We start from the raw sequence: 17,652 nt of genomic DNA, 5'->3' as shown, positions 1-17,652 counted from the left end.
AAGGCAGTCACAGGTGCATTCCTGACCTGGTTTCCACTTTGAGCACTTGCTTTCATTTCCCTGGATGTCCTCGGAGGCACTGTGTAGATGGCGTCTCAGAATTGTTCGTCTGAAGCTCATTTGGTTGAAGTTTTATCCATCCACACCATTCCCTCTTCAGTTGACATTTTACTCCTGGGATGTTAATTCCCTAACACTTCGTGTCTGCCAAGCTGGTGATCAAAATGAGCTCACCCGGCTTCAGAAGAAGCTGGGGAAGACTACTCTCAACCTAGAACACATTATGCTCAAAGGCTCTTGGACCAGAATGACCTTGGCATTGTCTAGGACCGAAGAGAAGGCCACTGTATGTGGAAAATGAGAAGTGGGAAGAACAGGTTATTAATCCAGGAAGGCAAGGTCTGCGGGGCCAGAATTTGCCTTCTAGGCCGTTATGAGGAGTTTGGACTTTACCTGAGAAGAGTCTCTTTCTGTGTCAGTTGGACTGTTTATGTTCCTCTGCCTCCTTCAGTTGCTATCCTGTCATTCCTGCTGTTCCCTGCCTGTGTCTCTGGTCCTCTGCCGTAGCACCACGTACCCCACACGTACCTGACCCTTCATGCAATTACAGGGGGAGGGGGTGTCAAAAAGGTATGAGGACGGGGCACCAGAGGGCCCCTCTTCTTTTGTTTCCTGGCTAAATATGTACCAGATGCTGAGGGTTTTCCAGACTGGACACGTGAGACATTGGTCTGGGTGGGTGTGGGAGCCACACTCCCTGTAGCTCTCTGATGAACCTTGCTCAGGATTCTAACAATGTAGAGCTAAGCTGCCCGAGTTCATGTACTGCCTCACCAAGGTGGAAGGTGGCTTTGGACTAAGTTCTGGCTAGTGGGATGCAAGCAGAAGGTTGCAGGGTAGGTAGTAAAAGATAACTCTTGGATACGTGCCCTTTGCTCAACTTCTGAATCTCTTTCTCCATCTTACCTCTTGGAATGAAGGTGCGATGCCTGGAGCTTTAGAAGCTGTCTTGGAACCTAGGGATGGTGGGAGGGTTGCTGGAAGGCTTGGCGATTTTGTGGAGTTGCCATACCAGCCCTGGACTTTCTGGATTTCCTACACTTCCCCATCTGGACGGCCTTTACATGAGAGAGACATGAACTTCTTTCAGCCACTATCCTTTTGGGTTTTCTATTCTATAGAACTTAATTGAGTCTTCAGCAGTACAATGAGTTGCTATCCTTAAAAAAAAAAATGCAGCCATAAATCCATGTGCTCTTTATTTGTTTTGCTTTTTTCCCCTTATTTAATTGGAATTCTGTAACTTTCTGAATTTCATTTGTATATATTAGTCTGTTTAGATTTTCTTTCCCCTTCTTCAGTCAGTTAGGTCTTTTAGTTTCTTTTTTAAAAAGTCACTTAGTCAAGATTTTCAGTTTTATATGCACATAATTCTTCAAATTGTTCTCAAAATTATCTCCAGTATATGCTTTTTCATGTTTCCATTTTTTCTGTATTCTCCTTTTTAAAAAATCTTTATTAGAGCAGCCAATGGTTTATCTAATATAGTAGAATTTTTAACCCATAAGGACAAATAGGGCTTATTTTTCTTTCTATAACTTGCCTGCACCACAATCAACTTGTAATTTTATCTTTATTATCCTATGGTTTCCAAAGATTTATTTTGTTAATTAAAATTATTTTTCTTTAGTTGAATGTTTATCATCATTTTTTCTTGGTCAGCAATTTAAGTGTTTAAGGACATAGAATTTTCTCTGAGCACAGCACTCTAGGCCCTGCCACCGTTTTAAGGAGGCCACCCCTCACTGGGCAGGACTATACTTGGATAAGACAGGACTGCAGGGCACCTAGAGGTAGAGATGAACTTAGCAATATCCAGATGGTGCCTTCACTTATCCTGCACGAAGGTGGGGTCTCTCAGTTATCCAGTGGGTCTGAGGCTCCAGAGTGGGTACGTGTGCTTGGACTATGGGGACAGAGAACAATAACATTGGGGTTGCTTGTATAGGGGAGGAAACAATCATTTTCCTCTACCCATCTTAGGTTCTCCAACCAGGGACCTGTAAATAAGACTAACAAGAGAAAAACAAAAGTTTATTAACATGTTGTGAAATAATAATAAAACATATGTATGTATATATATATACACACACACATATATATGAATACACACACACACACACATTGGCCTCTTCCCTTGGTTCCTAGTACAGAGCTCCTAAATCCCTTGGAACTTCCTAGGTGATAGGAATGTCTCTTGTTCTAATGAGGCAACTCTTGGTGAGCTCCTGGATAGATCAGGATGGGGACTAATCACCAGAAGGACCAGGCCATGATTAGTTGCTTGGAACTTTCAGCCTCACTCCCTAGCCTTTGGGAACGGAGGAGGGGCTGGAAATTAAATTGATGGTTGATCATGCCCACATGATGAAGCCGCCATAAAAATCCTCAAAGCACAGGGTTTGGAGATCTTCAGAATTGGTGAACACATCCACATGCTGGGAGGGTGATGTACTCGAACTCCATGGGGACAGACACTCCTGTGCTAGGGACCTTTCTGGACCTCATCCTATGCATCTTTTCATTTGGTTGTTTATTTGTATCCTTTATCATATCTTTTATTACATAATAGACCAGTAAACAAAGTGTTTCTCAGAGTTCTGTGAGGTATTCTAACAAATGATCAAACCCAAAGAGGGGATCATGGGAACCTCCAATTTATAGCCAGTCAGTCAGAAGCACAGGTGACAACCTGGACTTGCAACTGGCTTCTGAGATGGGGGTGGGAGGGTGGTTATTGCTCAAGCAGATCTCACCAGGTCTGGTAGCCGTCCACACTTACTACATCAGATTATTGATGGCTCAGATTATTAATCATGTCAGTGGTTAGATGAGTCATTGCATTTTTGATTTTCATGCTCCTGTCTGCAGTTGACAGAGACAATTGCAGCTTTTCCTCATCCCCCATCTATGAGTTTAAATGGCACCAAACAAACTGGGAGAAGTCAGACCTCCTGGTCTCTGAGTCACCCTCCTGGGTCACTCAAGAACTCTTAGAAATCGAAACTCTGAACCCATTGAAGAGGGATGGAGAGGACAAAGCATAATCATCGCTATTATCTTGCTTTTTCCCAGCTCAGCCTGACCACTTGGGGTATTTTTACAGTCATTATAGTCATTTATTCAATGCAGATTTATTAAGTATGCACTAAAAACCCAGCACTGTTTTAGGTACAAGGAAATAGCTTCGAAGAAAAGAGACCACATTTCTGTCCTCGTGGGATTCAGATTATACTCTCTATGCTAGTTAAATCAAGGAGGAGACTTTGCTCCTTCCCTTACTCATCTGGGGGAGGCAGGAACAAAGGAGAATATTGATAGACCTGGAAATAGGGCCGGAGAGTGTCAGAGAAGGAGGCCTTTGGGAAGGTGAAGATGTGGGAACCAGTGGTCATGTTGTAAAAGGATACAACTCCAGCCTCGAAGTCCAGAAATATCCCCACAACCAGGGGCTGCTCCCTTAGCTGAAGGGAAGTTAGGGGAGAGGTAAGCGCTACATAGCCATTCTTTTTGCACAGTCTGATGGCCCAGAATCCAGACTGAGGCGTCTGCACCATGACAGTGTCCCTCTGCACAGTTTCCATACAGACTCCTAAATCCCACCCAGTTCCCTCTCCCACATCCACTTCAAAGTAATGTTTTCCTGAGGTGAAGCCTTCACAGCCCAGGATACAGGGTAAGGCACTAAATCTCCTAGAAGAAGTATCAAGATTCTCCTGGGGGCATCCACGAGTCACTTGTCTCCGATCCTCAGACAGAATTAGTTCGTAATAAGCTGTATCTGGATCCAGAGTCACGCTGACTGGGGGGGGAAAAAAAGACATGATTTTTGTAGCTGAGAGCACAGTTTATTTTTAAAAAAACCAACCTGCATTCAAATCCAAGCATTGTTTCTTTTTTTATTTTTATTTTTATTGGAGTATAGTTGATTTACAATGTTGTGTTAGTTTCAGGTGTACAGCAAAGTGAATCTGTTGTACATATACACATAACCACTCTTTTTAAGATTCTTTTCCCATATAGGTCATTACAGAGTATTGAGTAGAGTTCCCTGTGCTATACAGTAGGTCCTTATTAGATATCTATTTTTTATATAGTAGTGAAAATATGTCAATTCCAATCTCCCAATTTATCCCTCCCCCCACTTGCCCCACTGGTAACCATAAGTTTGTTTTCTATGCCTGTGACTCTATTTCTATTTTGTAAATAGGTTCATTTGTACCATTTTTTTAGATTCCACATATAAGCGATATCACATGATATTTGTCTTTCTCTGTCTGACCATCTCTAGGTCTATCCATGTTGCCACAAATGGCATCATGACGTTCTTTTTTCTGGCTGAGTAATATTCCACTGTATATATGTACCACATTGTCTCTTACTAGCTGTTGTGAGCTTAGGCAAATCATTCTCCAAGCCTCAGTTCTGTTAAATATAAAGTGGAAATCATCGTATCTGTCACCAAGCATGGTGGGGAGGATTGAAGGAGCTAATGCATGCTTAGTGCTTAGTAAAAGTCCTGGTAAGTGCCCTGTAAACGGCAGTAATAATAATGATCTCATCATCATCATCTTCAACATCATCACCATCTTAGTCACTCAGAGAAGCCAAGGAGCAGAACTAACCAGAGTTAACATGGTTACTGTCCTCTCCAAAGCCCTTCCTCTCCCTTGTAGGACTTCTAGGAATCATGGAATGTTGGAGCAGAAATGAGACCTTCATCATCTCTACTTAATTACCATTAACACTGAGGATCGGAGAAGGAAAATGACACAACTAATGTCACAGCTTGTCATTGGAAAACCCAAAATTTTACCCAGGCTTCAGGACATACACCTAGTCCCCCGACTTTTAAGTGTAAGCTCTTCTTTCTTGCTTCAGGTAATGCTCTATAGGGATTAGTATAAAGTAACACACAAGAGACTAATACACATGAAAAATATCTGACTAGAGTCAAGTAAGACATAAAAAAGTAGATAAAGTGTGATACTGGCCAGCAATGCAATTTTAAAAATGAAAGGTGGTAATGGGGTGGTCCAGCAAGAGAGTTAGCAAACCACTGTGTTACTGGGTTAAACTCTGATCATTTGGGCTGTGGCAATACGGAAAATCAAGCATTAGGAAACACTTCCACTGCTGGATGTTCTCCACTTGCCCCTCCAGATCACTCCCCACCTTTCTCCAGCCTGCTCTGTGTCCAGGAAGGCCAACCCCTATGGACACATCAACCAGGCTCCCTTCCCTCTGACTGCTATTTGGTTAAGCCAATGAGAAGCACTAGAGGAGACCACAGGGCAAAAAGAAATAGAGTTAGAAGTATTTAGTGCCCCAAGTCCCTCCCCACTAGCTATGATTTGGAGGGTCTGCATTCCTCTGCCTCTGGTTACAGCTCCCTCCATCTGCTACCGAAGCCTTGGGGAGGTAATGCCTCCCTACCTATTCCTAGCCCTGGTTTGCTTCACTGTTCCTTGATGATCACCCAAATCCTCCTCTTTGTAAATAATCCCTTTATTAAACTCTCTTCAGTCAGTCCTTATCATGAGCCTGACTCACAAAAGTTTCGGGCTTCATTAGTCTTCCCTGAATGATCCAGGAAAACCAAGCTGAGAAATTAAAATGTTTACAGGTTGGTAATACCACTAGAAAGATGGTTGATGCCCGAGCTCTTTGGAAACAAAAGTCATAGACCTTGAAGACAAATGTGTCTACTCTAAGTTTGAATCTCTATACATCAAAAGATAGGATGAAAATGTAAAATGCCATACGCATAACAGAAGATATTGGCTACAATAAGCTCCCATAAATCAATAAGGAAAAGAACCCAAAAGAAAAACTCTTAAAACACAGAAGAAGCCTGAAGGGCTAATGGACTTACTAAAAGAAGCTCAACCTCACTAGTGACATTGGAGAAACTCAAATTAAGTCCACAATTAGGTACCATTTCAAATCCATCAGATGGCCAAAAATTATAAGCAGAGAGTGAGGGAGATGTGAAACAGTGGGATCTCTTATGATGATGGTAGGGTACAAAGTGATACAATTTCAAGATCTGTAGTATCTAGTAAAATTAGATGTGCATCCCTACACAGCAGCATTTTTAATTCAAGGTATATCCCCAGAGGAAACCATTCACAGGACACAAGAAAGCATGGACAAGAAAGTTCACAGTAGTATTGTGTGTAATAGCAACAAACAAACAAAAACCAACTACACATACCTTCAGCGTCCACTCCACAAGACAATGATTTAAAAAATACATCATTTTCATTTTTTGCCACATTGCAGAGTGATTAAGAGAGTGAGTTCTAGAGAGATACTACCTGAGTTACCACCTGCCGGTTGTGGGAATTTACAACAGTCACGTAACCTCTCTGTGTTTGGGTTTCCTTATCTATAAAGGAAAAAATGCTACCTACAGAGAGGCTTGTGGTGTAAAACAAGATAACATACGTGAAGCTCTTCTCATCTGTCACAGAAAGAGTGTTCAGTATGTGTGAATCGTTTTTATTGGTGCTGGTGAGAGAGCGCATGTTGCTACATTGGAACAAGTAATCTGGTAACATGTGTTAAGATTAACAACAATCCCAGCTTTAGGTATACACTCTACAGGAATGAAAGCACCAGGATATAAGGTTGCATGGACTAGAAAGTTATTGCTGCAAATGTTATAATACCCAAGTGCTGAAAGCAGCCTGAAGCTCCATCGGTAGGAATATGGTTACGTATAGTTATGATGTACTATGGAATATTAGACAGCTTTAAAAAGCAATGGGTGAATAGGAAGAGACGATATATGCATTAAAGGTTTGTAAAAACATAGAGAAAGACCTAGGTCTTGTTACCTGCAGAAGGGTAAGAGAAACCTTGAACTTTTTTTTCGTATCTCTCTATACTGTTTGAGTGATTACAATTTATTTATATTACTTTTTTAATAAGAAAAGCTTTAATAATGAGGGTTTCAAAAAGAAGAATTATCTAGTTAAAAGATGAGCTCATTTTAGAAACAGATAGACTTGAACCATGTTGTAATGCCTTCTGTGAAAGATAAGAGTAGAAAAGTCAACTCAGTTAAATCTGGACATAATTTATATAAAGTCCTTCCTTGCATCTGTACAGGATCAAATACAGAGTTGCTATTTTTTGGTAGTTGTTATTGTTGTTTGTTCTTGTTAACTTGAGGGGAAACTGAATACAGGTTCATAATCCTTATCTGAAACCCCTGGGGCCAAATGAGTTTTGAAATTCAGATTTTTTTTTTTTTTTTGCAATACGCGGGCCTCTCACTGTGTGGCCTCTCCTGTTGTGGAGCACAGGCTCCGGACGTGCAGGCTCAGCAGTCATGGCTCACGGGCCTAGCCGCTCTGTAGCATGTGGGACTTCTTCCCGGACTGGGGCACGAACCCGTGTCCCCTGCATCGGCAGGCGGGCTCTCAACCACTGCGCCACCAGGGAAGCCCTCAGAATATTTTTGATGTTATAAAGGCAAACAATACAGACACTCTAAATTATGTGCCCACCCCTGGAAGGGTCTAAGGCATTGTCTTGTAATCTAATGCATCTGCAGTAAAACATAAATGCAAACTAAGCGGGATAAATAAAGACTTTAAATAATCTCATATCAGTGTAGTTCAGGTTCGGCCACCGTGTCACTCAGACACAAGGGTAGCCTTCCGTGATCCTGCCTCTTGGTGTTCATACCCTTATGCAGTTCCTTCCCTTTGAGTGTGGGCAGGACCTGTGAATTGCTTCTGACCAATAGAATATGGCAAAAATGATGGGATGTGACTCCTGTGACTATATTTCATTTTGTAAGTCTCCATCTTTCTGGCAGACTTGCTCTAGGGACTCTCTCCTGAGCTTACTCTGAAGAAATAATTGGCCATGTTGGGAGGCCCATGTGCAAGCAGCTGATGGCTCGCTTCTAGAAGCTGAGGGCAGCCTCTGGCCAACAGCCAGCAAGAAGCCAGGGTCCTAAGTCCCATAACCATAAAGAAATAAATTCTGCCAACAACCTGAGTGAGCTTGGGAGAGGATTCTTCCCCAGTCTAGCTTCCAGGTAAGAACACAGCCAGGCTAACACCTTAATTGCAGCCTTGTAAGACCCTAAGCAAAGGACCCAACTAAGCTGTGCCCAGCTTTATCTCACAAAACCTGAGATAATATATGTGTATTGCTTTAAACCACTAAATTTGTCTGCAGCAATAGATAATTAATACAGCCACCAAATCATTTTAGGTTAGGTCCAATTTTGCAGCCAAACAAGTTATGAAAAAATTGTCAGTTATCAGAACTTTTGGAATCTTGTAATTGTGGATAAGGGATGGTGGAAATATAGCAAGCACTGATGAAGAGAATCAGAGAAGCAGGAAGCTCAGGCTTTGGAACTGGTAAAACTTGGTTTCTGTCGTGGTTCTAACATTTACCATCTGTGTTGTCTGGGCCAAGGCCCTAAAACATTTGGACCACCGTCATAATAGTCACCTCCCTTTCTTGCATTGCTCTGAGAATTGACCAAAATATTAACAATAAACACTATGTCCCAGACACTGCTAAGCACTTTACACATGTTGACATATTTAATTTTACCGACAACCCAATGAAGTGAGAGTTGTTAATATTTTCATGTTTCAGATGGGGAAACTGAGGAGGTTATTTGCCTGGAATGACACAGCTGATAAGTGAGAGAGCAGGAATTTGAAGGGTCTGCACAGGTAACCAGCATGCCATGTCCCTGTCTAAGCACTGGAGCAAACTAACAAGGGAGAGGGTGACAGCTCAACTGAAAAGATCTGAATGACCCCTCTGGCTGTGAGCCTGCCCAGGGATAGGTGGTGAACTTGGTTACCACTTAAGGTCCCTCTGTCCGTAACATTTAGGGTTTCTTCACCTACCTTGATAGCTCCTTAACACTTTCTTCACATCAAAGTAAAGCTCAGAAACATTGCACACAGTGTGAAGGTCCAAAGAGGGGGCCTCTGGTTGTTCTAGCTTCACAGCCCAACTCCTAGAATAAGCAGAGACCAAGACTTCTTCAGTGGTAAATTCCATTCAGCTCTATATACCCACACCCCTTCCCTCCTGCATTTGTCCAGGACTCACCTGCTCAAAGTATCTTTCACATCCTATGGAGAAAGACAAAATGTAAGTGTGGGAACATCAGCATTTCATGGGACTCGGCATGTGGGGCTGTTCTCTATAAACACTCCTTACAAAGAAGTAAAGAGAGTAACCCTGGCCTTAGATATCGATGGATACCCAGATAGAATGATTTCCATCCCGGCCCCCTGGGATATTCAGCATATCAGAATGTTTATCTTCCTTGCTGTGCTCTGTGGAGAGCTGCAGTGTCTGCAATCACATCTACCTGCGGGCTGCTTAGGATAGAGGGCCAGGAGCTTTGCCCATGCTGCCTCTGGAAAGACTTGCTTTCAGTGACCTAATTTCCTTCAGAGTGAGCCCACAGTAGAGACCATTCATTGCAAAGGTCCGTAGTGGTGAATCCATGCATAGCCCCTGTGATGGGCCATTAAGATGGTAGCAGCAGGTATCACATGGTGGTGGGACAGTCATGCTACATTCTCAGGCTACAGTGTGACCTCCAGTTCTATGAGTGGGCAATAGAAAAAACAGCTCCAGTCGTAGTTTGTCTTAATGGGCTGGATCCATTATGCAGCTGAAAGAAGGCCCCGAAAGAGCTCTGGAGGGCTCTACAAGCAAATCAGGGAGAAGGTTATCACTCATAACCTTCTTTTGGCTGCCCCACTTTGTCACCCACCAGTCATCTGGAGGAGTATTTCAGGAGACAGTTTGACAGTCAGACTTTTGTGAACATGGGACAGAGGCAAATGGTAGCAAAAGTTATCCCATGGTTCCATTTGGCCAAGGAACCCACCATATCTATATATTTTCTGATTCACCTAAAGCCGCTCTGTAGACTAGTGAAGGCCACCTTGCAAATATTGCTGTGTATCCAAAAGAAACATTACTTTAAATTCCCTACGCTAATGTGCCATTTTTGAGTGAAACAGGCAGGCCTCGCCCAGCTTCCCATGCTTCCTCACCATTCTCCTCCTAAAAGCTCAGGAACAGATACCTTCCTTCCCTTCTCCAAGTGCATGGCCTTACCTGCAGCAGATTTTGGGCTGAGCCCTGACATTTATGCTCTAGTTGCAGGATGTAGCTCTCGAGTTCATGGCTCTTCTGTTCAAGATTGGCCTCATTGTCCCTCAGTCTCCTCAGAGTCTGCTCTTTTTCTTTCTCCAGTTTCCATAGGTAAGACTTCTCTTCCTCATGAAGGAAGCTCTGGAGATTCTTAAAGTCAGACTGGATTTTTTGTTTCTGAACTTCTATCTTCTCCTAGAGCCAAGAAAGGTGGAAACCAACCAAATGTCCACTGTTGGATGAACTGATAAACAAAATGCAGTGTATAGATATAGTGGAATACTCTTCAGCCTTAAAAATGAATGAAATTCTGATACATGCTAAAACATGGATGAATCTTGAAGACATTATGCTAAGTAAAATAAGCCAGAAAAAAAAAAGAACAAATATTTTACGATTCCACTTATATGAGGTATCTAGAATAGTCAAATTCATAGAGACAGAAAGTAGAATTGTGGTTACCAGGAGTTACGAGGAAGAAGGAATGGAACTGTGCACATAAAAATAGTTAAACAGTAAATTTCATTATGCATATTTTAACACATACATACACCAAAGAACGTTTGCTCGGCTACCATAATATTATTTTCCCATGAATCATTCGAGCTGGAAGAACGTCCCAAATTGCCCGCTGCAGAGTCATGCCCGAAAGGCAGGTACTCAGATGTGGGAGAGGTTATCACCTTATTAATATCCTTCTTCAGCCAAGGTGCAGGAGTGCTAGATAATTTAATCATGGGACTACGGCCAAGGTTAAAAACTTTATCAGTGACAAAGATAAAAATGAGTTTTTATTCAGGATATAAGAAAGTAGCTCTGAGTCTGAGGGAATTTCTTGAAGCAAAAGCTTGTAATGAACATCACCAAGACTGGACTTTAAGACAACCAGGCTATTAGGAGAGTCCATGATTCTCAGCAGCGGGAGGTCTGGGTATCAGGCATTTGTCATAGTTAACTACGAAATAGTCATCCACCAACTCGGGTCCACCTACTCATCCTTACGTATAAGAAACCAGATGGTACACCTTGTCGGACTCAGCTTTCATTTGGGGAGATAAGAATTGCAGTTTCCATGACTGCTTTTTCAATTTACGCAGGGTTTTGATGACTGTGATGCTGTGGTAGAGGGTCATTGACAGGGTTTCCATATGTATTCGTTATAATCAAGATCCTCCCCATTGCCCAAGATCCCAGAAATGAGGGAAGCAAGAGTGTCCTCTGGGAGTTCAAGTTCAACAACTGTACACAAAGGATTAGGCAGAGGTTGGAAGGTTGGAAGAAACCTCTGAAGGAGGCAAAATGGCTCACTGGCCTGTGGGATTTGACTGTAAGCCGATTAATTACATAAATATTTCCATAAAGGAATGCATCTCTGATCACGGGGAGGCTGGTCAGCCATGACAGTCTTTCAGACCCTAGAGGCTACAGTGCCAAGTGTGTAGGTTCTTGGAGCACTCTGGCCCTCCTTATAAATCAGATAGATTTCCTTCTTCAGTCTAATGAGCTTGAGTAATACGAACCTCAACCTGGAGTGATTCTGTTTTCTTAGTGCTCACAAAGGGTGGCTTCTGAACCTGTAAGGCTGAAAGCCATACCCTGCACTGTGGTACATGTGCCAAAGCAGTAAGGTTAATAAGGCCTTCAAATCCAGAAGGTACTTGGAGATATTAAGAACTGAAACCCAGTCAAGAATGGCTCTAGGTAAATGGGCACACCTGTTCTGCTTCTCCTAACTGAGGTTTCGGGATCCTAGCCGGTTACTACTGAAAGGTTGAAGGGGTTGGAGATAAATTCTCATAGATATTAGACAACGAGGGACATAAAAACAAATGTGCTTTCTTCTTTGGGTTTTATCTGTTTGGTCTGGTTTAGTGAGAATAAGCCATCACTATGCTTTGCTCAATCATCCCCTGTACCTAAGCTCTAGGATGGAAACTAGCTTGAGATCAATAAACCCAAACTCTTACATTCCATTCGGTTATTTGCTTTGCCGTGAACACCTTCAGGTTCATACATTCCTCTTCCAGTTGCCTCAATTTTGTCACAGCTTCCTGGAGCTTCTCCTGAAGGAAAAATTGGGTGAATAAAGTCTTTTCAATTCAACAATTCTTCATTGGGCACCTAAGGAGCATCCCAGCCCTCCAAGACTATTAGAATAGCCTGACTATTGAATATGTATTGAGTCCTTACACTTTACCAGGAAGCATGCTGAAGGCTGTATAGGCAGTAACATATTTGATTCCCTTGGCAACACTGAGCAGTTAGTAGGATTTTTAACATTATTTCTGTGCCGCAGAAACTGAAGCTTAGAAAGGGGATAAATAACTTGCTCAAGGTGCTGTAACTGGTGGGTGGTTGGGCTGTGATCCCAGCTCACCTGCTGACCCTGAGCCTGAGCTGTATCCACCACCAGCAGTCTTGCCAGGGAAATTCTGCACATAAAACAAGATAAAAATCACCTAAAAAGATTTTATGAAGTAATGCGCTGACCCAAACAGAACCAATACCAGAGTGTTTGGCACACATGGAACTTTGTATGTATTATGGTGAGTCAGGAAGGAAAGACAGACCAAGATGCCAGCTGAAGTTGTTAGAAACAGTTAATGGAGGAGGGGAGCTTGGAGACCTTTTGAAGAATGGTATCATGAAGCCCTTTAAAAATGAGTTAGTATCCATATGAAGCTTTCAGGTTATTTTTCAAAATAGTTTCTCACATTTTCATGGAAAGCAAGTTTAAGCTAAACCAAGTTGCTACTTGTGGTCAACACTGAAAGAATTGGCTCTGGGACTTCCCTGGTGGTCCAGAGGTTAAGAATCCGCCTTGTAATGCAGGGGACGCAGGTTTGATTCCTGGTGGGTGGAACTAAGATCCCACATGCCGCGGAGCAACTAAGCCTGTGCACTCTAGAGCCTGCACGCTGAAACCAAGACCCGACGTAGCCTAATTAATTAATTAGAAAAAAAAAGAAATTTTATCTTGATTTAAAAAGAAAAAGAATCGGCTCTTGTCCTAAAGCCAATAGGTATACTCAGTTCTCACGTGCTCTCAAGAAAGGGCTCTATAGAACTTGTTAGCAAAAGACTGTATTGCCCTCACTATGTGCCAAGTGCTATTCTAAGCTTTACATGTATTAATGTCCCTAAAGCTTATAACCTCCTGAGCATGTATGTTGGAGACAAAGGGAACCACTATTATCCCCACTGATAGCCGGGGAAACCAAGGCATGAAGACATTACATAACTTTGCTCAGAGTCACCCATCTAATAAGTAGCAGAACTAAGATTTCAAACTAAGCAGTCTGACTCTCAAGGCTTAGAACCATCACCCCGTGCTGCTCCTTTTACTACTTGGTGGGAAAATAATTCCAATGGGAATATCCCCATTACAGTAATTAGCTGCTCCATGGAGTTTAAGGAAGAGCTGCCATGTGCCGAGTGGTGGTCAGTAGTGACGTGTCCTGATGAAGGACCCAGAACCTTAATAGAAGACCACCTCCACGTCATAGGGGAGGGAATAAGGAGCTCACACTGGGGACGACAATTTTCTCAAATCTAGCCAGGGCAGAGAAGGAATAAGGCATCAGGACAATGCCCCCTCCTTCGTTCCACAATAGCAAAGGTCAGCCTTCCTTAATATGCTTTTAAGTGATAAACAGGAGTTGCCCAAAACCTCTCCCTCCATTTCATACTCCACGACCAATCACTTCCAAACCCTTCCACTCATTCCCCTTCCTGAATCTTGCTTGGAACTGCTCCCTTTCCCCTTTCTTATAGGAATAATCTAAATTTTACTCTTTGGTATTCCTTTCATTGTATCAGTACCAGAATGTTCTTTTCAATGTCAACCTGATCCTTCACTGTGCAAATGAAAATCCCCCCGTGGCCAGGACTACTCTGGGCTAGGGCTTAGACTCCGAGCGGATACCAAGTTCTGGGCCCTGACTTCCTTTCCCATGACATCACCTGCCTTCCCTGCACACACCCTCTGGCCTGGTCACAGCGAGTCAGGTACGCTCTCATAGCTGTGCCTTTGCACAAGTGGGCCCCTCGGTCTGGAATGCCCTCTCTCTTCTCCATACTTCTATATCTGGTTACTTTTTATGTGTTCTTCAAGAGTCACTTTGGGAAGATTCCTCAGTTACCACTCCACACCCCTTGGTGCTCCTCTCCACCATCCAAATCAGGGGACTTCAGGCAGCCTTTTTGCTGGTTTGTCTGCCCTACTAGACTGTAGGATACCTAAAAGGGGGTGTGTCTTCGTCCCCTGTGTTTTCAGACTCTATCCCATGGACTTGCACGTTGTGCTTTCTCAAATTACACAGACGGTGTGAGTCAATAAAACATGCAGGTGTGCATTGGAGCACATGGCATTCTAGAGCAAGGAGGAGTTCATCGAGAGTGGATAGGGACAAGAGTGACCATCAGGCCTTGATTCAGTGAGGACCCATCATAAACTACTTCTCAGAAGAATGACATGATGAAAGTTATATTTCAGGATCCTAATCTTGGGTTTCAGGCTAAATAATTTCAGGTCTTGGGGGGCAACATGAGGCCGGGTACTCGCCAAGGTCCTCTGGCCCACCACTCACCTTGTAACCTTGGCATGCATCTTCCACCAGAGCTGTGGTGTGCCCTTTGTGCTGCAATCCTCGATCACAGCGCCAGCAGATGAGCTGGCCCTCGTCTTCACAGAACAGATGGAGCTTCTCTCCATGTTCCTCACATGACATTTCCTGGTCCATCTCCTTGATGGCGTCAATGAGGTTTCCCAGCTGCCTGTTGGGTCGGAGGCTCGCCATTTTAAATGGCATCCGACACTGGGGACAGGAGAACATCTCCAGCCATGGTTGCATCTCACAGAAGCTCACTATGCACAACTGGCAGTAGCTGTGTCCACAGCTGATGCTCACTGGCTCAGTTATCAGTTGCAGACAGATGGAACAGGTGGCTTCCTCCCTCATCTTCTTGGTGATTGGGGCTGAGGCCATGGCTTTTCCTGAAAATCTCTAATATTGGATCTAGAGGCAGAGATGAAGCAGCCAGAACTTTCCCACAGCGATGGAACTTCACCTTGTCTGAGTCTCTTTCCGATGCGCTGGCTGCCACTGGCCTCCACAGGTCACGTGGTCTTCTCTCTAGAGAGAAGAAATAGATTGGAATTTAGAAGACGCATCAAATGGAGCTGTGCTGTGGAATATGGTAGTGACTATTACATGTGGCCACTTTGAATTAATAACAATTAAATAGAATTTAAAATTCCATTTCTCACACCCACTAGCCACATTTCAGTGCTTAATAGGCACAGGTGATTGGTGGCTACACGAAAGCCCAGACAGAGAACATTCCATTATTGTGAAAAGTTTTCTTGGACCAAGCACTGAGAGAGATAGAGAGATGAGGCAGACTTCTTCACCAAAGTTGCAGCAAGAGCGAGAACTCAGTGAGGGATTGTCAAACTCTTTCCTGCTCTAATGAATATTAAGAATAATTAGTACCAGAGTTATTTCTTTGTAACTGGTAGTAACACTTACATCCAGGTAACCCAGGTAACTGGGTGGTCTATGAAGGATTTCATTGAGACAATCACATTTGATTCTAATTTTTTGTTGTTGTTTGTTTGTTTGTTTTGGCCGCGCCTCTCAGCTAGTGGGATCTTAGTTCCCCGACCAGGGACTGAACCCGAGCTCTGGGCAGTGAAAGCGAGGAGTCCTAACCACTGGACCGCCAGGAATTCCCTAAATTTGACTCTAATTAAACCCTCACTCCCACCCCACAAAGAACAAAAGACACCAGGTTAATAAAGTCCCCAGTGGAGACCCAACCAGGATGATAATGAAAGTAAAAAAGACAACCAGAAAAACCAACAAGTTCTTTTTGCCCTCCCTGACCTGAGGAAAAGAGAATTGGAAAGACAGCTGGGAAGAGAAGGGGTTGGTCCTGGGGTGCAGAGCTCCTGGAGAGCTAGGGAAGTGACTATCTATCTTTTCAGGCCAGGACTTGTCTCTCAGGAGAAGTTCAGGGTGACTGGAACACAGGGGGTTGGCAGAACCCAGGATGTGGGGAGGTGGGAAGCAGATGGGGAAGGTGGGGCCTCTGTAGGATCCTGGGTGCTGGACACCTAGTGTCCACCAGCGAGGACCTGACAACTAATAGACAAAGGAGGGGTGACTAGGAACAAAGGACTTGGTCCCTTCACCCACTGCTCCGGCTGCTTCGTGAACCTAGCCCTGTTCCCTGCTTCCCCATTCCTGGGATTTTGTCAGGGAGGACAGCAGAGGACGGAGGAAGAGAGTGGCTTTTCCTTTGAACTGACAGTGGCAGAATTAAAAGCAGGGATTCAACTAAAGTTACTGGATAGGCTATGTCCCTCTAATAACCAGGACCACTCTCTTGGATCCGTAGAGAATTTCTTCCGGAGACTTCTATTCTTTGGCAGGTTATCTCCCCCAAGAGATACACTAGGCTCCGCTCTGCCAGGGGTGCTTTGCTCCCGGGGAGAAGGACGTCCCCTCCTCTGAGGCCCCAGGGTTCCTGTCCTGGGCCTTCACTCACCTCACATCCTGGATCTTCGGAGATCTGACATGGAGTCTGGCGAAAGAGAAAGCAGACAGGGTGTGAGAGCTATGAAGCACAGTCCTGACCATTTTCAGAGTTACACACACACACACACACACACACACCTCTTTTCCCTCCACCGAAAAAACCTGGGCCTGGACCCTTCCCACTCGCTTCACCATGCAGCAGGCACATATGCACTGCTAGCTCCCTCCGTAGCTGCCGGTTCCGGAGATCTGGGTGAGGAAGTTAACTCAGACTGGACTAAACTGAGAAGTGAAACTGCCGTGGGAGGTGGCGCCTTGTAGATCCGGGGAGGAAGCTCGTGAAATCGCCGGTGTCTTTTGCACTCAGCTTGTCCTGAAAGGGAGGGGAGACAGTAGGAAAAATATTTTTCTTTTACAGCAATAAAACGAAGGGACAACTTAATAATTCAGTAAACTCTTTTGTGACCCCAGCACAGAGGATCTAAAAGCAGGAAGTCTGCCGAGTTCACAGACCCTGACGTGAGATCTTTCTACTTTTGCCACCAACCCCCTTGGGATTTATAAGCCTTTCTGGCTGATGTTATGTTTTACTATTTTTAGTCGCCGATTGTTTTAGAACTGCTCTGAAGGGTGTGGTGAAAAGAGGGGCGGTACAGTAATAGGGCTCATTGGTACCAGAGACTTTGCTCAAGCCGTTCTCCCATTCTTTTCTGTCCTGATACTGTGTCTCATTTTCCTCCTCGGTATCCCTCCGCAAGATTCAAATACTTATCAATAGTCAGAGTTAGGCACCGAGGACAGCAAACGGGAGCCACTAATGGCCCAGCAGTGAGTGGCCTCAGCTGGGGGCCATCACCTGCAACGTGCAGGAGAGACTGTGGGGTCTGGG

The 17,652-nt window shown here is 43.9% G+C and overlaps 1 protein-coding gene across 4 annotated transcripts; it reads right to left on the bottom strand.

Moving 5' to 3' along the window:
* Positions 1 to 2,081: 2,081 nt before the first annotated feature.
* On the bottom strand, positions 2,082 to 17,320 carry TRIM38 (tripartite motif containing 38). 4 transcript variants are annotated; one of them, XM_067752177.1, is made up of 8 exons: positions 16,956 to 17,320; positions 16,774 to 16,809; positions 14,811 to 15,356; positions 12,189 to 12,284; positions 10,186 to 10,416; positions 9,160 to 9,182; positions 8,952 to 9,064; positions 2,082 to 3,862 (listed from the first exon to the last, which is right to left on the bottom strand). In XM_067752177.1, exons 3-8 carry the CDS (start codon positions 15,207 to 15,209, stop codon positions 3,339 to 3,341), a joined length of 1,386 nt encoding a protein of 461 aa, XP_067608278.1. In that variant the 5' UTR covers positions 15,210 to 15,356; positions 16,774 to 16,809; positions 16,956 to 17,320; the 3' UTR covers positions 2,082 to 3,338. The 4 variants fall into 4 exon arrangements, with proteins under 4 accessions (XP_067608278.1, XP_067608281.1, XP_067608279.1 ...); XM_067752180.1 differs by having other exon boundaries at positions 17,047 to 17,320; XM_067752178.1 differs by having other exon boundaries at positions 16,926 to 17,056.
* Between the last annotated feature and the right edge of the window lie 332 nt (positions 17,321 to 17,652).

The sequence above is a fragment of the Pseudorca crassidens genome, chromosome 10, assembly GCF_039906515.1.
Source record: "Pseudorca crassidens isolate mPseCra1 chromosome 10, mPseCra1.hap1, whole genome shotgun sequence".
NCBI classification, from domain to species: Eukaryota; Metazoa; Chordata; class Mammalia; order Artiodactyla; family Delphinidae; genus Pseudorca; species Pseudorca crassidens.
Note: the sequence above shows the minus strand (reverse complement) of the source record. Positions and strands in the feature narration are given on the sequence as shown.